Source organism: Rousettus aegyptiacus, unplaced genomic scaffold (genome assembly GCF_014176215.1).
Source record: "Rousettus aegyptiacus isolate mRouAeg1 unplaced genomic scaffold, mRouAeg1.p scaffold_m13_p_2, whole genome shotgun sequence".
In the NCBI taxonomy this organism is placed as follows: domain Eukaryota; kingdom Metazoa; phylum Chordata; class Mammalia; order Chiroptera; family Pteropodidae; genus Rousettus; species Rousettus aegyptiacus.
In genome coordinates, this window is record NW_023416295.1 from 139677440 (window position 1) to 139701613 (window position 24174).

At 35.8% G+C, this 24174-nt stretch overlaps 1 protein-coding gene across 1 annotated transcript in view; it reads left to right on the forward strand.

Moving 5' to 3' along the window:
* PKP2 (plakophilin 2) overlaps nucleotides 1-24174 on the forward strand; it is a 73552-nt gene that overhangs the window by 29732 nt on the left and 19646 nt on the right. Inside the window, exons 5-6 of the mRNA XM_016121529.2 lie at nucleotides 8843-9050; nucleotides 14791-14968. Of these exons, the coding sequence (XP_015977015.1) occupies nucleotides 8843-9050; nucleotides 14791-14968 (386 nt within the window). The remainder of the gene's footprint in view (nucleotides 1-8842; nucleotides 9051-14790; nucleotides 14969-24174) is intronic.

Genomic DNA, 24174 nt, shown 5'->3' on the forward strand with positions numbered 1-24174 from the left:
TTTGTTTAGGTTTTACTTCTTCTTTTCCAATTGGGATGCCTCATTATTTTTTCTAGACTTACACTCTGGCTAGGACTTCCAATACCGTGTCAAATAAAAGTGGCAAGTTTGGGCATTCTTGTCTTGTTCCTGATCTTAAAAGAAAAGCCGAAAGATTTTCACCATTGAATGTGATGTTTGCTGTGGCATAGATTTTTCAATATTCACCATATCGAGTTAAATAACTTCTCTTTTATCCCCAATTTAATAGAGTTTATTTTTATTTATTTATTTTTTACTCAGAGATGGCCGTTAGATTTTATCCAATGCTTTTTATGTATCTGTTGAAATATTTCCATGGTTTTTACTTTAATTTTTATAATAATTGATTTTTAAATGTTACTCCATTTCTGGGATAAAACCCTCTTGGTTATAAGGTTCTGTCCCTTTTTTTATTTTTAAATGAGATTTGCTAAAATTTCGTTAAGAATTTATACAGCAGGATTTCTAAAGGATACTGGTCAACAGCTTTCTTTTTTAATAATGTCTTTGGTTTTAGACTGAGGATAACACTAGCCTCATAGAATAAATTGCAAAGTGGTCTCTTCAATTTTCTGAAAGCGTTTGATTGGAACTGGTATTGTTTCTTCCTTAAATGTTTGGTAGAATTCACCAGTGAAGCCATTTTCTCCTGAAATTTTCTTTGTGAAAAGTTTCTGAAGTACAAATTCTAGTTCTTTAATTGATATGGGACTGTTTGGGCTGTTTCGTCCTAGTGAACTTTGGTAGTTTGTGTCTTTCGAAGACTTTGTTCACTTCATCTGAGTGGTACTCATCATTTCTTTGTATAGATGTCATCTGTTATCACTTCCCCTTTGCCTGAAGGATTTTCTTTAACATTTATTTTAGTGCAAGTCTACTGGTGATTAATTATTTTAGCTTTTGAATGTCTGAAAAAAGAATGTTTTGCTTTCAGAAAATATTTTCACTAGCAATCGATTCCTAGGTTGACAGTGTTTTGATTACTGTACTTGAAAGTTGCTGCCCCATTGTCTTCTCACATCCAGTGTTTCAGACAAAAAATCTCCTGTCATCCTTATTATTCCTCTGTACATAATGTGCTCCCCACCACACCCTCCACTACCACCCACCCAAGCTGCTTTTAAGATTTTCCGGAGCAATTTGGTCAGTATGTGCCTTGGTGAAGTTTTCCATAGGTTTCGTGTACCCGGGAGTTTTCTGAGCTTCTTAAATTTGTGTATTTCTAATTTCCATCAGATTTTGGCATTTTCATTGGAAATTTTCAACCATTAGTTCTTCAAATATTTTTGTCCCTCTTTTGCGAACTCTAGTTACATACATGTTAGGCTACTTGAAATTGTCCCACAGCTCATTCATACTGTATTCTTTTACTTTTTTTAGTCCCCTCCCCAGTGCCCCCCGTGTGTTTCCTTTTGGGTAAGTTCAGTTGCTATACTTTAAATTCACAAATCATTTCTCCTGCAATGTTTCAATATGCCATAAATCTCATTCAGTGTGATTTTTTTATTTCATAAATTATAGTTTTCATTTCTAGAATTAAAACTTGAGTTTTTAAAATATCTAATATGTCCCTACCTAACATGTCCCATCTTTCCTCAAGATTTATGAACATACAGACAACTGCTAAAACAACTGCTTGAATGACCTTGTCTGCTGATTCTTGCATCTGTGTTCATTCTTGGTGGGTTTCGGTTGATTGGTTTTTCTCCTCATTATGGGTCATATTTTTCTTCTTTGCATGCCTGAAAATTTTTTATTAAATGCCAGGTATTAAGAATTTTATCTTTTTGGGTGCTGGATATTTGTATTTTTCTGTAAATATTTTTTCTGTAAATATTACTCTAGAATGCAGTTAAGTTACTTGAAAACACCTTAATTCTTTTAAACCTTGCTTTTAGGATTTGTTAGGTGGGACCAGAGCAGCATTTGTTCTAGAACTAATTAGTCCCCACTTCTTAAAGCAATACTCTTCTGGGAACTCTATCTAATGCACCATGAATTATAAAGTGTTCTGGTTGCTAGTGAGAATAGGTAGCATTCGTGGGTCTGTGTGAGCATGAGGAGCTGTTCTCTTAAATCTTTTTAGGTGTTTATTTCCCTGGCCTCAGTTTCCTCACACGAATGTACTAGGTAATATTCTACTCTGTACATAATGTGCATATTATGTACAACTCTGTACATAATATTACTAGAGGGAGACCCATTGCAGATCTCAGGAGTTCTTTTTCTGTGCAGCTCTCTTCTTGCTGGTCCTCATCCCTGCAAACACTGGCCTCTTTGTTCTTCTCGGACTCTGCACTGCGTGTCCTCAAATCTGCTTGCTGAATTCCACCTAGGTTTTCCCCCTCTGTACCATAGCCTGGAAACTCTGGAGGCCATGATCTGAGGCAGCAGCAGGGCTCACCTGTTTGTTTTCCATTTCTTAGGGATCACTATCCTCTATTGCCTCATGTCCAATCGTTGAAATTATTGTGTGTTTTGCATGGTTTATAAAATTGTTTCAGGCAGTAAGTAAATCCAGTCTTTTTTATTATTGTCCTTTAAAATTTTGATAAATAAACCCTTCTCCAAACTGTACAAATTTATACTCCTATCAACATGGTGTCAGAGTGCCCATTTAGATGCACTATTACTACTGCAAGATATTGTTCTTTTTCATTTGCTTTCGTTAATATGATAAGCAAAAAAAAAAGTATATAGTAAAAATTTTCCTAATTTTTGAAATCGAGACTAATGGTCAGTTAATCAGTTACGGAGAAAATCTTTTTTAAAATTATACACACACAAATTTATAGTTTGTCATCATTAGTCGTACATAAACTGTGCCCATTATGTATCATCTGCCATTTTTTAGTTTTTTTAAAGTGAAATGAGACCTTAATGGCACTAATTCATCTGAATTCAAATCCTTCTAGATTTTTACATTTTCTGTAGTCTTTTACAGTAATTTTGCCCACAAATAATTAGAGAGCTTTCTTAAGCACTTCTCCTTTAATCTAGTCTTTCCAAAGCATTCAGACTAGCTTTCTGGGAGACAGATCACCTTTTATCCTTATATTTCATTTATTTTCAGAATAAATATGTTACATAATTATAACAAGTATGGTTAACATAAATGTATTGGGAATCAAACCGAAGTTATTCTTAGTAAACAAGTAACTCAACTAGTAGAAATGAGAGTTCAAAGCCCAACATAGAGTAACCTGACAGCCATGCAAGTACTTAGAGATTCAGTAGATTTCACAAAGGGAAAAGAGAATGTGTTAATCCTGAAGATCAGGAAAGTAGAGTCAGACAAAAGAGCTTCTAATTTTTTCACTTGCATTTCTTTTATCATAAAGTTGAGCACTTTTTGGTGTATTTTTTTTACCTTGTATTTCTTCAGTCGATTGTCATTTTTTTATCCATTTAATTTTTTTTCTACTAAGGTAGATATTTCCTTAATGATTTGTAGTTCTTTACTTATATATAATCCAGTGTTATGTATCTTATGGTATGTTTCATCATGCAAGGTTTAAAAATTCTTATGAAGTCAAAGTTGTCAATATTTTTATTCTTGGCATCTATCTGTATTTTAGGTATTACTTTAAAAAGCCTATCCCCACTTTTAGTTTATTTTTAGTTTAAAAAGTTATGTAATTGTTGGGTATTTCTCACTGACCCTTTGCTTATATGTTTGTTTCGTAGGAGGAATAAGTAAAGATTTTTTACAAATAACATATTTAGCTAGTAATGAACTTTCTGTATAAATATAGGTGAAGAGAATTTGCTAAAATTAGTCCTTTTTATGGCTAAATCAGACAAATATTTAAATCATTTTTATTCCCAATATTTAAAAACTAGGCATATTATGTATGCTTTCATTTAATAATATGGAATTACTTGGATTTTTCTTTCGTTACCCAAGTTGGACTCAATTTCTGTTTGATTTCCATTATCTCTTAAGTTACTAATTTGATTACAAATACCGTTTTAGAATTGAAGCTCTGCTTGCCTTCTAACTCTTACTCAGTAGTAAAACAAGAATGAAGACTGCTTTTGACAGTAATGAAACATGAAAACTGTTGAAAACTAAAAACATGTGTTGTAGAAAAATCTAAGAATTATGACGTTATAATCCAGAAACATTAACAAAATTCCTCTAATATTAAGCAAGGTGCCATGGTTTTTAATTTATATATAAAACACAATTATGATTAGGACATAAAGGTCAAAATTTTAAGTCATAACTTTTAAAACCAGTGGCACATTTTCTATTCTTATTTTATGTGATTGGGACTCTCAGCATTTCAAACCAGTCAATCCCTCTGTCCTTTTTGAAACTTTCTTTTGGTCTAGAGTCTCCTGCTTCTTCTTCCAACTCTCTGACTTCTTCGGGTTTCCTCTGTGAAAAAATTATCCTTGACCTGTCCCTTAAGTGTTTTTTAGATGCTCTCCTGGGATTTTTCTTATTCAACACCATCTCCTGACCTGCCTCATCTACTTCTGTGGCTTCCATTAATGTAGGATCTAGATGCCGATGATGCATATCATCTCCAGGCTGTATCTCTATCCTTTGTTCCATACCACTTTTCTAGCTATTTGCTAGACTTCCCACCAAACTCATCATCACTGTGTCAAAAAATGAACATGTTTATCTTCTTTTGCTTTCCTTTTCCACTATCCAGTCCTCCTTCTAAATTTGTTCTTCCTGCTGGCTTGGGAGGTGAGACACTTGGTTGGTTGAGCATTGACGTCAGGAGTCACTCAGTGATGGGTTTGAGTTCCAGCACCCTAACTATGTGGGTGGTGACCTCAAACAAGATATTTTACCTAAGACTCAGCTTTCCTACGTTTAAAGTGAAAATAACAGTCCTACTGCAGAGTTGTTGTGAGAATGCAATCAGATACTTGTACAAGGCCTGCTTGGAAATAATAACTCAAAGAATATTATTTCCTATGTAAGTGAGTGCTAGCTCGCCCGGGTAGCGTGAAGGCTGATCCCTGTCACCATCATCTCTATTGTTAATCCAGCTGCCTCCTAATTAATCTTCCTTCCTCTGGACAGCACCCTGGGAGACCTTCCAAAGGCTTCCCTGCTTCCTCGCAGGATAAAAGACAAATTCCTTAATCTAATCTGCAAGGCTCTCTTAAGCTGGTTTTATTTTTATGCCTGCTTCAGATCATATCACCAAAACAGTGACTGCCATAACTGTCTTATAAAATTTTATTATAAACCTAATACAAATTTATTAATAAGAAATTTGAGAAATTAAGAACAAAGAAAAATATATACCCACCGTCCAACTATTGTTATCATTTTAGTTTTGTTCTCTGATTTTTCTTAATGCATATATGTACATAGCTGTAATCAAACTGAATAGGTAGTTTTATTTGTAGGATTTTCTTGTTTTGATTTTAAAAGCATGCACAAATGTTTGATTTTTTAAAAAAAATACAAAGTAGCAAGCCCTGTTCATAATTTATAACCCCACCATTTCTCCCAGACTCCTTAATCTCATTCCCTTTTTTATGTATGTGTTTATGGGTGGAAATACATAGATATTTTAGTCACCTTTTAATAACATTATCTCATGAGCATTTTCTCATAACATTAATAATTTGTAAATATGGTGGCAAAGTAGTAACAAACATGTATTGAATGACTTGTGTCTATTGCACAATTGCTAATCTTACACAATCTCCATTTGACTGATGAGAGAACTGTAATGACAAATAAAATATTTGTCAGTTCAAACATTGTTCTGCTTCTCACAGGGAAACCTCAACATGTGGATATGTAACAATCATTACCCAGCCTTCCCTCATTGTTGGACGTTTATGGTTCTTATTTTTTACTATTATAAATAATGTAGTTACTATTATCCTGTGTTAGTTATTCCACACAGGACTAAATTATTTCCTAATGAAGGTTTATAGAAGTGAATATCTTTAGTTTTTGACACAAATTGCCAATTGCCTTCCTGAAAGGTTATTCCAATTTACAGGAAGTGATTAACTCTAATGAGAGACAGAGGGAGTGACATTTCACAGAGGCGGTGACATTTGGGCTGGTTCATACAGGATGAGTAGGGCTTTGCCAAAAGAGAGGCAGAGTGGGTAAGGCCTTCCCAACGGGAAAGGAAATGCGAAGAAAAGAACCGGGGCATGAGGGAGCCTTTCCCCAACAGAATCAGTCTGTTCCTTCTGCTTATTTGCCACCGGAATCTGGGAAGAGGATCAGAATAGACTCAAAGAGAAAGTTAAAATTCTAATATGTGATTCTGCTCTTTGTATATTTAGACACCAGTCTCAAATGAAAGCTCTTTTGAAGTTCTGAGACATTCATGTTGGTTTGTTTCTTTTTCCTTTCCCCAAAGGGAGAACAAATCCCCTGGGGATTTAGTATAACTGGGACGCATATGTAACCTCTCTGGTTCCAGCTGCTTCCCTGAATTTAAAGGGGAAAGAATAGCACATGTGACATTGGCCCTAATATGTATAGGATTCATCACTAAAATCCTAGTTATATGCAATGAGAATGTCATCCACTTCATGCATTTGCTATGATTTGTGTCCATTTGCTTGATAAAGTGGATAAAAGGAAATAAAATCTATTTTTAAATGTGGGGTAGATGCCAGATACTAGGGAGTCAGGTTCTACAGTAAGTAGCTGTAGTCAGATTTCAGCATTTATCTGAGCACAGTGTGAATGCAGTTCCTTCTTTCCGCCTGGGGCAAGTGCTGCAAGCCAAGGGGATAAAGGTGGCAGAGTAAGAGGACAGGTCAGAAGACTATTAAACAGAAGCCTGCCATCCATAGTCCCCAGTCAGAGCAATGGAGGCCTCCACATGCCACTTCTCACTAATGCTGTCATCACAGCAGGAAACGCAGTATGGCTGGTAAGCCACTTCGCATTATATTTTGAAGAAGGCAACCTATAAATTATAAATTAAGTAATATAATATTTCTAAAGCTACCAAAATACCTCTAGGACAAAGAAGTTTTTTTTTTGTTTTGTTTTGTTTTTGCAGTTGATGTTTATGTTGCTGCTGTGAAAATTTAGTCTGTTTGGCATTTATGAAGTTTATGGAGTGTTTTTAACCACCTTAAAACCGAACTATGAAATAGAAATTGATGGAATTAGGGAAACATGAGTTATAGGCTGTTTTTAAATAAATTTTGCCTTTCTGCTTTTAAGGAAATATAATAATGGGAATAGATGAAGTGATCAAATAGACGGTCTGTTGGATAGATTTAATCGATCGTTAAAAAATCTTTATCATTAGCATTGCTATACAAATATATTAAAATGACTGTAGATGTGGCCCATGAAAATTGCTGTGGCCTGTTTCCCAATTGTCTCCTGTTCTGCAAATGTCTCCTCTGAAGGGAGCCAATAAGTGGAAGTATTTATTACTCATTACTACCAGTGAAGCCTTAAAGGCACCAAAAGTACGCTTTCCTTTTAAGGTTCTTGCAAACTATTAATTAGATAATGTACATAAAACTCTTAACACTGTGCCGACACTTCCTAATGACAGCAGTGGGAGGAGGAATTGTTATTTTTGTTTGATTTTTATTTTTGTGGTTATTTTTTATTATTTAGATTATTTTACAACTTTGACTTTCATTTCTGCTTTGCTAGTCTCCTCCCCAATTCTAACAAAGGAAGATGTCAGTTTGGAAGACTGAGTCTTAAATACCATTTATTTGTCTATTAAAGGGAGGCTTGAGTTTGATGATACATAGAAAATATGAAAATGTGCCCGTGGCCAGGTGTGCAGCTGTCCTCTGAGTGTAAACTGCTATGTAATTAGGCATCGTTCATAAGTGATGAACTTTATCTGAAAAGGAAACTCACACCCATTCACAGCGTATTTCCTTAGAATGTCTGCGTTAAGATGGTGAAAATGAGATCTTTTACCAAAGTTCTTACCAGCTTAAAAAATTTTTAATCAGATGCTAAGTGAAGCCTGTGTGAAAGAAAGCATTCAATCTGCAACTTTTTATTTCTCTTCAGCCAGCTTTTGATTTCTTTAAGTAATAATTGCAGCCTAAAAAACAAAATCACCTTGCTCAAATTGCCGTTACTTGGCCTCTTCTCAAATAGCCCTAGATTTCAGAATCTAAACCATCTACTGTTCTTATTCCTAGTTCTGGCCCTTTTTCTAATAGACATCATGCTCTCTCTTGCATATTTGGATAGAAGAAATATTTTTAAAATAGCACGTTAAGTGTAATATTATGTTACTTAAAATGTTTGAATAATTTATACAAACCCTTTTAAATACTCAAAGCAATCGATCATAAAAATGGCTTACATTTAGGGTTAGTTTACATTGCTACTATGATTGTCATGGTAAATGAATTTTTATTTCCACCATTGCTGAAGGTAATTTCTGTTCAGTTTAAATTGACTTTAAAGTTCTGTTCAGAAAAAAAAAAGCTCACATAATGTGGTTATTCTTCCATAAAACTTTCTTTGCTCTAATTCCCAGTTCTCTCCGTCTTCATTATGCTCAAGGTTTTTATCACCGACTCTCTACCTACTTAGCTATCAATTATCTACCCTTTATTGTTAAACTTTCCCTTTCAATTTTTTTCATAGGTTTTTGTTTTAACTTCCCAAATTTATTGTAAACTCCTCAACAAGAGATACCATATAGCCAGAGTATGTTGCACATTGTGAGTCTCAGGTTATACAAAACATAATTGTTGACTGATGGGAGTTATAATCAACGTTAGTAAACTTCATCTGTTCATTCGTATTACATCGAATGTCTTTAATGCCACATCAAAATTAATAAACATCTGAAATATGCACCTACTTCTTCCTCAGGTTAATCAGCTTCATGGCATCCCCAAGCTTCTGCAGCTCCTAAAAGTTCAGAATGAAGATGTTCAGCGAGCCGTCTGTGGGGCCTTGAGAAACTTGGTATTTGAAGACAATGACAACAAGTTGGAGGTAGCCGAACTCAACGGGGTACCTCGGCTGCTCCAGGTGCTGAAACAGACCAGAGACTTGGAGACTAAAAAGCAAATAACAGGTAGTGCTCACTGAATGCTAAAGAGCATGCATGGTGCACCCCAGCCAGATGTCTTATATCCCCTGTTTTTCTTAAGTTTCCTGGAACAGATGATTGCTTGATGGGCTCATTGTTATTTGAGAGATGGCTTTCAAGGAACATTGTCACCTTCTGGCTTAGACTCCAGATTCAAGTCAAGTTTGAATTCCTTTTTTACTGAAGTGGAAATTTTTCTGAGGCTTTGTTTAATATTTTTAATTAGAAGTTGTATGCACCTTTGACTAGATGTCTTTAAAACAACTTCTTGACAAGACTCACAGCATGAAAATTCTGCATTTAATCACTAGCAGCCAACTTAGTAGTTTGAGGATGTGTGGGGTTTCAGTATTGTTTGAGGTATCCAAAGCATTCTGAAGGAACCCAACAAGAATCATATCTAATTCTTTTTATTATTTACTCAACAATTTACTTACTAAATCTATACAAAGAAAGTGAATTGGGGCATCAAATAATGTCCTAATGCAGAGGAGAAACTTAATCAAACTAGTCAAAAGATCAGAAACTGTATTTCTCAATCCTTCCATCACATGAACTCCTCAAAATACCAGCTTCCTAGCTCATCTAACTCCCCACACCCCCCCCAAAAGAGAAAAAGTATTTCATATTCTGTTCAAATATTGATTTGAATAAATAAATATTTCCTTTCTGCCCAATGGGTTAGAAAGATGAACTAATCAGATAGGATTAAAGCAACAGTTTTAGTAATCTATGAAGCTCAGAGAAGCATAGTTTCATTTAAATGAATTGTGCATATGGTAGAATAGAAAATGGTTCATAGATGTTCACGCCCACCCTTTTGCACTCATCATCAGCTTTCAGGTAGTGCCTCATGCATACATTACAAAGAATGCAGGAAGCATTACTGAGTGCAATCATCAGTAGCATTGCCTTGGGGACACTTTAAGTATCTTCAATGTCCCAGGTGATACACATTTTAAAATTTAATTATAACAAAAAACTTAGGCTTTGAGGTATATTTAGGTATTATTGGATATTAAATCTCAATTTAACAGGTGCAGAAACTAAGACCCAAAGACGTTAACTCTTTTTAATATATCATTTTGCATTTCTGCCATCCTCATTTTATTATACAACAATTTTCATATATATATATATGGAAATGTTATATCCTCTACCCATTTGTATCTTAAAATATCACATTTTTTTCTATCGATATATTTTAATTTTATAAAACTACATGAAGGGTCGTGTGATGCCACCACTGTGCTGGCAGGCTATCATATCCCCTGGGAGATTTCTTTTCATATTTCAGTTATATTTAAATATCTACAGAAATTAAGAGTGATCTCACTCATCCATTCATTCATTCCACATTTACAGGTAGCCTTCAAGTGCCAGGCAATGAAAAGCACAGTCTAGAGAGGTCGTGGATTTTATTTTCCAGCTACTGAAAACATGAACAATTGTGTAGTGATTGGCATTTTTAAAAATGCTCACATTAGAAGCTAACATTTTCTTCATTAAAATATAGTAATAAACCACAAGAGAGAATCAGATTATCCTGCTTTATACTCAAAAAGACTTCATTGAAGGAGATATGTTTTGTTGCAGACCTGGAAAGAGAATAGGTTTTGGTCTGGTGTTTTCAAGGATAATGAAAGTTATTCCCAGCAAAGTGAACATCACTAGCAAAGCAAAGAAGCAGAAAGAAGCTGCTGGTCATTTAGAGGAAGCTTAGATAATAGAGCGATTGAGGTTAGGGTACATGGTAGCTAGAAAGTTTGGGAAGATATGTGGGTGTGTGTCAAGGAAGTAAACCATTGAACTACTTTTCCTCTTCTTTTGTATAGAGGATAGGAAACTAAGGTTAAAGACTGGTCTGTGATATTGATGCCATGGAAACCATTCAGTCTACTTCAGATAATCTGCAGAGCTAATAAATGGAGGTTGATTGTGCAAGTCCTAGGATTTCTAGTACAAGCCAAACATCCCTATCAGGGAGTGTTCATTACATGTTAATTGAATTGAGTCAACCTTTGAGTGTTTGATACAAATTCTTCGAAATGATTTCCTTAGCTCTATTAATAGAAAAGCTAAATAAGTGTTTTCTGGACCTCAGAAATAAATTATTGACTTAAAAAGACATGTTTATATCTTTGTTTAAAAACACTAAGCAGGTAACCATATATGTCGATCTCTTCTTGTCTATTTTGTAAACATCTTAATTTATTAAGCCTCTATTTTGAGCTCGTCACTCAACTTTGGCTTTTCATTTATCATTTCTGTTCTTCCCGACAGCTCCATAAGGCTTTATTGAAGATTCACATATGATCAGTGTAAGGTTCAAGGGAGTTAGTTTTCCAGGGCTACACAGCAGAGGGTGACACGTCTTTGTGGAGGAGTTGTTTGGGGGAATCTCAAGTCAGAGAGCTCTCCCTCACTCCTCTGACCTGCCCTCTCTCCTCTTGCCTTTGTTACTGCCTGGGTTGAAGGCCTCTTTATCCCTCTGGTCTGCTCTCGTGGTAGCCTCGTACTTGACCTCTGATACTGCATATTGCACATTCCCCACCTATCCACCATTCTGCTAATGATTTCTTTCTAAAATGAAAATATTGTTCCATTATGCTCCTCGTTACCTATAAGATAAAATCTGTGCTCTGTAGCCACACAGAGATCTTGTGTGAGCCTGATGACCATGGGATCTGCTGGTCTGTTCCATGTCTCCTTCCTGTCTCCATATCTTTGCCGCTGTTGTCTTGGACTAGAGTCCTTTTTCCACACCTAGAGAACCCTCTCATCCTTCCGTAGCTGTCTCAAATATCACATCTCCTCTGAAGTATTTTCAAATGCCATCCTTCTGTTCTTCATTTCCAACAGCCCTCTCCGAGTTTTGAAGAAAGGGACTTCTCTGAACTACCTTTGCATCCTTTAATATTAGGCTGCCACTTATTTCATGCCTGTGTGTTTATTGCAGTAACAATCGTGGTGTTCATTTAAGTTGCTCAACAACTGTGGACGTCTGACCAATATTTAAAAAAGAGACTTGTGGCCTGGAAATATTTATAGATCATACATAAATAAGAGACGTGGGTGTGTTTGGTGATTCTGGTTTGCCACTGGGCTCATTTGGAAACTGCTAGCCAAGTCTGACACTCTAGTTTTGGGGATAAAACCTTCTTGTCAACATTTTGATAAAGGATGAGCTCATTTTTATCAGTTCTGGCGATACAGCTGGATCTTACAAGCAGATATGTTTTCTTCAAAACTCTCTCACAAGTTTATACTCTCAGTGAGCCTAAACCTCCTTCCTAAGCATTTCCACTCATTGGTTCTGGTTTCACCTTCTATAATCTAGCTGTCAAATTTGCATTTCTTTAGTTATGAGAGAGCAAGCATTCCTGTATATATTGGATTCTAATACCTTTTAGATTCAGTTAATTTTCCTACTAGTCTTTGAATTTTTAATAATTTATAAGAACTCTGTATATTAAAAGTATTAACTCTGTCTCATAGTGTTATACATATTTTCCCAATTTGTAATTGGTCAGTGTTTGATTTTGTGTGTATATGTGTGAGGGTGTGTGTGTATAAATATTTTAATCTCACATCTCTGTTGAGCATTTAAGTTCCTTCCTAGCTTCATGCCATACATAAATTTGGCAGGCATGACATTTCTATACAACATCATATATTAAAAATTCAAAAGTTATGCTCAAACACCCAAAACCATATAGTGCTATAGAAATAATACCGCATGCCAAGCTATAAAAGACATTGACTGTTGAAGGAAAATTCCGTTTCCTTTGTTCAAGTTAATCCTCTCTGGTGTTTATTGTAAGGTGTACTTTTCCTTTGAGTGCCCTGTGTGGTCCTTTTTTAAAAGAGGAAAAGTCTTTGTGCTTCACACTTTTAAGCCCCAGCAGGCAGAGACTCTTAATTTGTTTGCTTATTTAGAACAGGAAGCTCCCCCCACCCACCCTCCTTTTCTCTCTTTTCTTTTTAACTTGCTTTTGTAACTTAGTAACCAAAACCCAACCTGCCTTTAATTGTCTTCAACCACCTTCAGAGTTTTATTCTGTCTCTCCCCCTTCCAGGGCCTTTTAAGATGAAGTAGGAGGAATGAAGTCATTGTGTTGCAAAACCTGTGGCTGAGGGACACTGCTGATGACTAACCTCAAATGCTAGTTTGATCAAGAAAAGACCTCCTCATGTGCCAGAATTCTAGTCCTTACAGGACGCAGGACCCAGTGTCGCTGAATCTAATGGAAACTGAATGTAGGCTGCAGTGGCAATTTGGTCGTGTTAGAAATTAGTTACTTGTGCACAGCCAAAGTAAACTGTTTAAACACAAAAGACTGCATTAGGCCTAGAATGTTCTAACTGATGGGCCAAATATAAGTATGGTTGAATAATTACCAAACTTTAACTGAACAGACTATTATTTCAGTCATTAAAATTAGGGGAGGTGATATCACCATGTAATTCAGCCAAGATTGCCGTGTTTGCTTTTTCATAAAGTAGACTGCCCTGTGTACCTGCACTTCCTCCTCATACAGACAAAGCAGTAAATTTAACAAGTAGGAATTATTGACTGGGAGGGGGTGTGTGTGTGGGAAGGGGGGAAATAGGGAAGAAAATGAAGGTTGCTTTTCTTTCTGTCCCGTCTCTTTGTTGTTTCCTGGATGCTAGTGAGTTAGATTAACTTACTGAGGTATGAAAGTTGGCAGCAACTTTATACCTGCAGAGGGTCACTGGAATAGCAAATAATAGGTGTGTAGTCCTTCTACTGAATCAAAATGAGCTCCAAATTTCTAAGAAAACAAACCCTGAGTATATACGCCGTTTTGTATTCTTTCTCACTATCCAGCTTTAGTGTCTGCCTCACAAATGCTCTAGAAAATACAATATCCTATTATCATAATTTTTTCCTGAGTTGGCTTTGTGGCCTTTCTCTTTAATGGGGGTGGGGTATAGAAAGGAATTCAAAAGCAAAAGAAAAGTTAAATGAGTAACTATGGTACCAGTCTTAGGCCATGAAAGTTGGCAGATTGATAAAATACTCTTGTCTCCCCTTTCCTTCCAAACTACAAGAAATACGTGAGGTAGCCAGCATAAATTCCAAGAGGATATAAAAAGCTATCATTGAGTACGAGTTAATAAATATTAACTGGTGATGTTGATCAGCCTGCTGTGGACAGGCGTAAACATAGTCGAAGGCTATCTGCAGGCCCTTCCTGCTATTATTGGGAGGCAAATGTAAGGTGGACTTGTAGGCAATGGGGACCAGAGAGACGGAAGGAGGTGTTCTCTCTATTCATCTAAGAGCAAAAAACTATGACTCTTTAAAAATGTTGAAGTCTTAAATACAATAGAATTACTTCAAGCCTCCATGTTGGAAAGCCCAGAATTTATCATCTCAGTGAGCTCCGCTTTAAGGGAGGGTCTTTTAAGAAAAACAGCAATAAATGTTTAAAGATTTCTGGCTTTTATTTAATTCGAGATTAATTTAGACCTGCATAGATTTATAGTTTTATACCTCCCCCCATATATGTTTTTTTTCTTTCTCATGGATCAGCTTCCATTGCTCTTTAATGAGCTCTAAATACGTTTCCTTCCGTTGGGAAAGGAGCCATCTCCCCCACCCCTTATGTTTAATAACTAGCTATAGCTCTAGGGGTAGTGGCCTTTACTGACCTTTTCAGCAGTTTTTTGACCCAACCCTGCACTGTTTTGATTCTAGGTTTGCTGTGGAATTTGTCCTCTAGTGACAAACTCAAGAATCTCATGATAACAGAAGCCTTGTTTATCCTGACTGAGACTATCATCATCCCCTTTTCGGGGTGGCCAGAAGGAGACTACCCCAAAGCAAATGGTTTGCTCGATTTTGATATATTCTACAATGTCACAGGATGCCTAAGGTAATGCTGCTTTGAAATCCCCTGCACACACTTTTTTCTCTGTGCACCTTAAATCCTGCATCCAGGTCTGTCTAAAACCCTATCCCGTTACCTAGAGATGTAGTTCTACTTTATTTTTTCTTTTGTTGCCTTTCTTTCAGTGTCAAATCCAAAAAAAGTTATTGCCCGGACTAATGTTAGAGAGTTTACCGCCTGTATTTTCTTGTAGAAGTTTTATGGTTTCAAGTCTTTAATTCATTTTGAGTTCATTTGTGTGTATGGTGTAAAATAATGGTTCATTTTCATTCTTTTACATGTGACTGTTCAGTTTTCCCAGTAACATGTATTAAAGAGACCTTCCTTTCCTGTTGTAAATTAATTGACCATTTGTGTGGGTTTATTTCTGGGCTTTCTATTCAATTCCATTGATCTATGTGTCTGTTTTTATGCTAATACTCATACTGTTTTTCCCCCCCAAGATCATGTTGTTTTGATTAATATAGCTTTATTACATAGTTTAAAATCAGGACGTGTAATGCCTCCAGCTTTGTTCTTACTCAAGATTGCTTTGATTGTTTGGGATCTTTTGTGGTTACATACAAATTGTAGAATTTCTTCTTATAATTCTGTGAAAAATGCCATTGGTATTTTCATAGGGATTGCATTGAATCTATAGATTGCTTTGGGTGGCATAGACATTTTAACATTAACATTAATTATTCCAATCCACAAGTGTGGAATATCTCTCCATTTATTTATGTCTTTTTCAGTGTCTTATAGTTTTCAGTGTACTGATAGGTCTTTTACCCCCTTGTTTAAATTTATTCCTAGGTGTTTTTTAATAGCTATATGGCAACTACAGGGGCAGAATATCTTGCTATATGAACAACTACAAAGAAGTTAATTTGATCAGCATTTCTAAATATTGAGATGAAAAACGTTTGTAATGTTTTCTCCTCTGGGGCTATCAGATGCCAACTAAATCAAGACGAAATAGAAACACATGAAGGAAGAAGAAAATTGCTGTTCTTAACTTCTCTAGGATCATGCGTATCAAGCTTTCTTATATTTGACAATAATCATTGTCGTTTAGGTCCAGCATTAAAAGAAAACAGTTAGAACATGTAATCAAAATTAGCCTGAAAGAAATAAGATATATTATGTCCTTCGATCTTTTTTCTAATTACACAGTTCATTTTTTGAGGGAATCAGAGAATTTATTATGTTAAGATGCGTATCTCCATAGTTAGTAACACAGTAGTGCATATCAAATACCAATTTTATGTAAAGCATTATGTTAGCTTCTGAGAGTTTTACAAAGATAAACAAAAAAATCTTTCAGGAACTTTTAATGTAGCAGCAGACACTGATGAGCAAACAGTGTAGAATACAGCTACATTGAAATGTGTTAGAGCAGAGGTTCTCAAAGTGTGGCCCCTGGAGCAGTATCATCTGCATCACCTGGAACTTGAAATTCTTGGGTCCCACCCCAGTGCTGCTGAATTAGAAACTCTCAGGGTGGGGCCCAGCAATCTAGTTTTAACAAGCCCTCCTGGTGATTCTGATGCACTGCTGGTGTCAGAGGTACAAGTGAAGTGCTGCGGAAATGCAGAACAAAGCACTATTCATTCAAGCTGAGTGAGATGAGAAAGACACTAAAAAAGAGGCAGCAAGTGAACTGGGCCTTGGTGGACTGTTTCAATAGACAGAAATCCTCTAAGGATGAAGGACTACATTCTTGAACATCAGAGGTGCCAGATTGGTCTCCCTTGAATTCATCTCTATGCAGTCCACTGGAACTGCTTTCTGAATGCACTTTTGATCCATTAAAACATTTTGATTCATTTAAACACATTTGCGTCTTAAACTTCTCTAGTTCCCATTGCTTTACCGTGTCTATCAGAGTTCCTAATGTGGCAGATATATCAGTAAGGACTCTTTCATTTGAAAATGGCCGATACTGAGCTCAAACTCCCTGATGCCAAGTAGGGATTCATTGACTCATGTTGCTGAGATGTTGACAGTTGCTTGTGGAAATGCAGGAACCATGGCCTCAAGGACTGGGATAGAAAGTCAGCATCCCTAGGACTCATTGTAAAATTTATATCTTATCTCCATTTGCTCTTCGTTTGTATATTGGGCTCATTCTATGCAAATACAAACATGCCTGTGCATTTATAAAAAAATTTAATCTCTAACATCTAGCAAAGTTTCTGGCATATAGTAAGCAAATATAAAGTATATGAATGAAAAGGAATGAGTGAGCATATGTAAATACATGATAAATTAGGTGAATAATCAAGTCTGGCAAGTGTATTAAATTTGTGTTGGAAATAATCAAAGAAGTTGGAAGCAGACTAGACTGTGGGGGCCTTGCATGTCATATTAAAGAGTTCATTATTTTCTTCGGTAAGCAATATTTGCTTGTGTGGGGAGGATAAGAATATGATAAGTTTTGTATGAAGAACAAACACATCAACAAGAAAAGTGTATGGAGAAGGTAAAAATCTAAAGTGAAATATATTTGTGAAAAATTTCTTCCTGTAGCCCCCCCTGTGAATGAAGAATAAAAGACTTGCATAGTTTGAAAGAAGCCGTGGCCTGGTCAGCACATATTTTTCAGAAGGTGTGTGAGCTGAATACACTCCCATCACAATGATGCCATTTTAAATAGTGTTTGCAAAGTTAATCCAAACCACTCTCAGTATTTGAACTATTTTCAGAAGAAGAATATAGCAAAAAATCTTGGAAATTGAGCAACATATAGTGTATGCTTACTAAATATCTGTCCTTATTTCATCTGTATATTTACTTTATAATAATAATAGCTAATATTTATTGTGATTATGCTCTAGAAATTGTTCTAAATGCTTTATGAGGATTTTTTTCAGTTTATTCTCACAGCAGCCTTGTAAAGTAGGTTTTCTCTATTTTATAGATAAGAAAACAGGTTCAGGGTATTTAAGTGATTTTCCCAACATTGTACAGCTAGTAAGAGACAAAGATGGGATTTACATCCAGGATGCCTGTCTTGAAAGTGAAAGCTCTTTATTAGCATGCTGTATACATTAATGTTAATCACACGTTTATAGACTACTGACGCAGATAAAACAAAAAACAAAAAAAAACAAAAAAAACAAAACTCTGCCCTACACAATCTCCTAACCTCACAGGGTCAGGTAGGCCAGTTATACAATCATGTTCATTTCTCATTAGGGGCCTGGTCTGTGTTTCAGTTTTTGTTTTAGAAGTTCTGTGCAAGTGAAAGTCTGCGCTGGCTTTCATATAAACAGAGAAAATACAAAGGATGAAGCATATGAAGATATTTCCAAGAGAGGAGGTGATGGCATTGGAGACAACTTCAGAGTAGATGTTGTCACAATGAATCCAATAAGCCACTAGAAGATAGGCATCAGAATATAGGGAATTAACTATAGGAGACCTGTAAGTACTCTCAGTTTCCATGACAATACAGGTGTCTGCTGAGTAGTTTCTTATTTAGGCCCCAGATTACCCTATAAAGATTTTAAGACAGGTATTGACTGGTTCTAAGAAGAGTGAATCTTAGCTGCATAAAAAGGTCCTAAATGTTAGCAAACATCTTAATTGCTACAAGTTCACTTGAGGTACTTGTGCTCTCTCCCCCAATGGATGTAGTCAACAGTGAATTGGCAACAAGAGTAGTATTTTTTGGCGTTATGATTGAGTTAAGTTAGTGTCACTAAATTTCTTCAGTCTACTTTGGAGAAAAACCTCTGCATTTGTCAGACTTTCTCCCTTTAATGACTTTGAGATCAATTCTGAGAGGGACTTCCCTTGTCTGCATACAGCAGTGGTGCAGAGTGTATCTGCTCTGTAGGTCAAATGTTTGCTTTGTTAATAAAATTGGGGCGGTGATGCCTTTGGTTCAGCCCCCTTGGAGCTGCTGCAGTGAGATTGCATCACATAGGGTAATATGCACAGTTTATCCTTTGAAAAGACTTCCGTAAGGTATCAGAAATGGTATCAAATCATTTATTATAGGATTAACATCTTCCTGCAGTGGCATTTATTATGGGTCTTGGTGCTTTCTTTAAGTCTTTTGGAATTATATACTTTTCATGACTGAAGTTACTCACTGAACAGTGATACAGATTTTGCAATGTGAAAAACAATGTTCATGCAAGTTTCAATTTTTTTCTTAAATAATATTATACTAGCATAATGAGTAGTAAAATCTAAGAGAGGAAGAATACATTGGTATACTCTCATTTGTGCTAGAGCCAACAAGAGTGATCGTAAACATGTCTTCATAATTCCGCGTGTGTGACATCATGTTGGTAACTTGAATGCAGTGATCATGGGAGTAATTACACCATAGAAATTGGCAAATGCTATAAATCAGAGGTCTCCCTGCTCTCCTGCCCCCAGAAAGCTGATTGTTAAACATTTACCTGAACAGCACTGGTACTGAATTTACCTTAGTTGATTATCTTAACATCAAAATATGGATAATTGGAGTATAGGCATATTTCTTCATACACATCCCTTTTCAAAGAAGCAACAGTTCCTTTGTTTTCTTATAAGGTATTGTTAAGTTTCAGCATTTTTCTTTCTTTATTTTTTTCAAGCAGAAAAAAACTAAAATGCCTCACTATTTTTTTCAAAGTTATTTTTATTTACTTAGGACAAAAAGTGTAACAGTAAAATATTTGAAAAGTTATTGTATTTAGCAGTATACTCTTCCAGATATTTCACATTCCAAAAGATTTATGTGACAATCCTAGAATTGTAAATGACTAAAAAGCATTACATGCCTTGATTATGCACCCGTCGTACACACAGAGTAATTGTGAGCTTCTGCTTTTCTGTTTCTTATGGATAATTCCCTGGGAATTGGTATGAAATGGCTGTCAAATCAGGGTTTCACCTCACTGATTGTCACACTTGGAAAACATTCAGATGTGACATAAATCAAACCAATGGTTATTATCAGGGGTGAGTTCAAAATTTTTACCAAAGATTTATTATTTCTTCCATCCTCCATATCATTCTCATGGGTTCTTTCTTCCTCCATCTTTCCTTCTTTCCTTTCTTACCTCCTCTTCCCTGTCTTTGTTCTCTTAAAGGAGAAGAGGTATTAACAATTAGAAGTCTGGAATGAATATACTTTCTGAGGTCAGGCACATACTTAAGAGGACAGGTGTAAGACCATTGGGAATTGTGGGGGCTTTCAGACTAGAGAAGAGGGGAAATCCTTACCCCAGAAAGCCTTGAGATTCAATTATGAGCAACACTTAAGGCCAAACACATCTAGGCAAGCTGCGATAGTAGTCTCATTCTTCAGTTGAAGAAATTAAGTACCAATGACTCTTCCACAATTATAGAAATTTGAGAAAGGCAACTAGTCCAGCCTTCCTAGGATTTTACCACTTGGTCCAGTCTGTCTTTCCACTTGCTCTTAACCAACCCTGTCATTCATATTCCTTGTGTGCTTGTTATATCAAAAACACTTTTTAAAGTTCCTTGAAATTTCAGAGGGGAACGAAGGTCATCCAGGGTTAGGGAAAGAGATAAACACCTGAACAGATAATCACAATACATTTGAAAAGACATGTAAAAGAGGTATGAAAAGACTGTCGGTTGGCCTTGAGTTGTTTAACTGAGGTTGCCTGGGGGTTGGGAAAAAATGTTGACTGGAGAGTCACCTTTAAGGAGTGGTTAAAGAATGAGTAGGTCTTTGAATCCCTCTCAATCTTTAGCTTATCATTCTATCACTAGGTCACCTCTATCATTTTTCTTATTGAGAGAAAGTCATATTGAGAAAGGCTTGTAAAAGTTCAGCCTTAATCTTATCACTATAATCTAACAATTGTTTCTGCATTGTATAAGCCACCCCAGAATTTGCCATTTTGTTTAGGATGACAGTACAAAATGACAAAACATAACCATGGCATATTATAAAATATATTCCTTTTTCTTAATTATATTTTGTGCCTAGAGGTGCCAATTAGAGGAAAAGCAGTTTGTCAGTGACTTAAACTTCACTTTTCCCCATGTGTCATGGTGTAGTAAATGTGTTTTGATGAATGTATAATGTGTACTACAAGTTTTATATATCTTAAACTTCCAGTGTCACTTATCACTATAAAGCTAGTTGGGATGGGGAGTGGTTAGAGGAAGCAAACTGTACCTTTAGAAAGAAAAGCTATAACTATCAGTCTTGTTCCCAATTAGCTATGTGGTTAAGGGCAAGTTTTTTTGAGTATCAATACCAGCCATTCTCTAGAAAAGGAATGTCTCTATATAAAATTTTAATATATTCAATTACATATATCTTCTCCAGCACACACCAAAAAAATCATATTATTATGATACTGAACTTCTTTTTTTTACGCTGATATGAATGTGAAACTTCAGACCTTTACTGAAAATGCATTTCCTTAATTATCCATTTTCCTTCTGTTTAATTTTGCTTTGTGAAGTTATCCCTCTTCTCAATACTTACAACAGAAAAGGATTTATCTGGTCTAGCCCTGTGCATTATCCCAGATAAGGATTTAGATAATTAAGAAGATAATTAAATGAAGGTCTATTTTCTCTGATTATCAAATAATTATTTTTCTTTTCTGTAACAACAGATCTAAAAGCAGGCCAGAATTTACTTTTTAAAACAATCTGGTTGCAGTTATTTACTTCTGGAAAATAATTTAATATGAAACTAGAAGACTATTAGCTGCGGCAATGTAAACCTAAAAGAAATATCCAGATAGTTCAATCTGGAGAGTGACTTTTCCAAAAATATGAAGACAATTGAATCATCAACTTCAACCTCAATTATGTGGTTAATTATTTTAACTCTTCACATTTGCTATATAAACATAAAGCAATATGAAGTCTATAAATAATGGAATTGGCAATATTTCTAGTAACATTACACTGTCAGTCATAGTCACATTTTATAAGTTGGGTATTTTAGATATACAAACAAATGTGGTCTAAGGAATTAAATTATTTATAAATTTCTCTTTAAGAGTTAAAAGTGGTATTTAAATGGGTAAATAAAATCCTGGTTTTAAAAAATGATTGTTTTATAAACTAACTCTCAAGGGTTTTAGGTTATTATTTTGAAAACTCTTAACAATAATAAAGTTAGTAAAGCAAGCAAATCAAATAAAACAGATATGGCTATGCTTGCCTGGTCACCCCTCTCTGGCCTCCCTGAACCCAGTCTTTCTAAGAGTGTGTCTCGTTAGAGTTGTCAAGCAGCACAGCTACAACTAACACTCTTGCAAAGGTTCCCACTCTTCAGATGAAATTTTCCACTATCCTATTTGTGTCCTTAGCAGATGGGACCAGATTTAAAGTTGTACTTCCCAGAAAATATGTGGCACCACAAAAAATATGTGACATTTCTCTTTGCCAGAGAAACTCTTTATTCTTACCTGGCAGTCCATAAATATCAACTGCCTCATTTGGGCCCAGCCCTGGGATAATTATTAAAGAAAATACATGAATAGGGATATTATGGAGGAAGAACAAACAAAGGAAACAGAAGAATGATTTTCATTATGTCAAGAGGACTACATTTGCTTGTCTTTATTCATCAGTTTATGAGTTGAATCTTGAACAGAAAAAAAAGTTCCCAAGAATCTCTTTATCAGAGATTTTTAAAAGTTTCCTCATTTTTTTTTAAATCCACATATAGCTTAAATTGGAGGTAGCATTTTATTAACTTTATCTTATGATACTGAAAGACTATTTCAAAAAAAAAACCCCTACAGACTATCATCATAGTAAGAACTATTAAATTTTAAAAATTCATCATTATAGAAAAATAAGTGGAATAATATATTTGGATAAAGCTATTGATGACTCTTGTTCTCTTGTGGTTAAAATCTGTCCCTGTCTTGGAGGTGCAGGCTATCTGAGCATCATATATCCTACTCTAGGTCTCCAGCACCTTTACCAATTCTCTTCTGGCATCCTAGATATCTCCTTTAGGTGTCAAGAACATCAACTCACGTTCCAATGGCTCCTGGACATATTTTATAAATTTGTTTGCTGTTTATTATTGATTTTAAATGGAATTTGGCACTCTACCTTGAACAGCCTGGTAAATCAAGAAGAAAGACTGTTGCCTACCAATCAGACGATTACTGGCTGCATTGACTATTCAGGATACTGTTGGAAAACCCAAAAAATTCAGGAAAGCAGAACTAAAGGATTTTTAAGGATAGATTTTCTTTTCTTCCACTTTCTAGTTTCTTCATGTGTGATAGATGCTGACATATCTTTCTTCAGTTAATGTTCCTTGCCCTGGAAGGAACAAGATGTGTAGGTTGTAGAGCTTTGTTCTGTCTCCCAATGTTGCTTCTGTTTGCAGATATTACAGTTGACTTTGGCTGATGTTTGCGGATACCTTCAAGATCTGATGTTGACTTCAGAGTAACAGACAAGCCCTTCTTTGGGCAGAGACTTTTTATTGCTCTGCCAATTCAAATGAGGCTTCCCTTTTGTTATATGCAAACCACAAGCTGCCTCTGCTGCTTTCTCTGGGATAATCACAGACAAGGCCCAACTGTTTGATATGTATCAGCTGAGAGTTAAACAAAAGCCCAGACCTCCATCTCAAGTAGCAAGAGGAAGAAGGATGCCTCTTTATCAGCTAGGGTCTTACCAAGTGCCCATTGGGTCTTAGAATGGACTCTGACCAAGCACTTAATTGACTGGTAACATTTGGGGCCTTCCTGCACAGTTTACGACACACAGTATTAGGAGGCCTGTAATTGTTAGTGAATGCAAAGATGCACCTGCAAGTTTCTAAAAACCATCAAGGTGATCACTGTCTCAGTGTGCTGGTTAGAACTTTGAATCTAGTCCAAGAGGCAGCAGGTCTTGCATATGATGCACATGTAAACTGTGGAAGTAGGCAACTGCACCTGTTAATAGTAGAAATAGCCCTATTTTAAAAAAAAAAAAATTCTGCCTCTTAGAATTACTTATTTTGTTGGCAAAGTGCCTTGAAAAGGCACTGTTGTCTGTCATTCTCGTGTCCTGGAAACAATTATACCTTCTTATTTTAAACATTTTATATCAATCTGTTGTTTACCTACGCCAGTTAGTTGACCGTTCACCGAGCTTGGACATTCTGTGTTATAACAAACTTCCTTTCTTTTCAGTGCTGGCAAACTAGCTATTTGACAGCCCACCTGCCCTTAGCTACATACACACACACACACAATAGA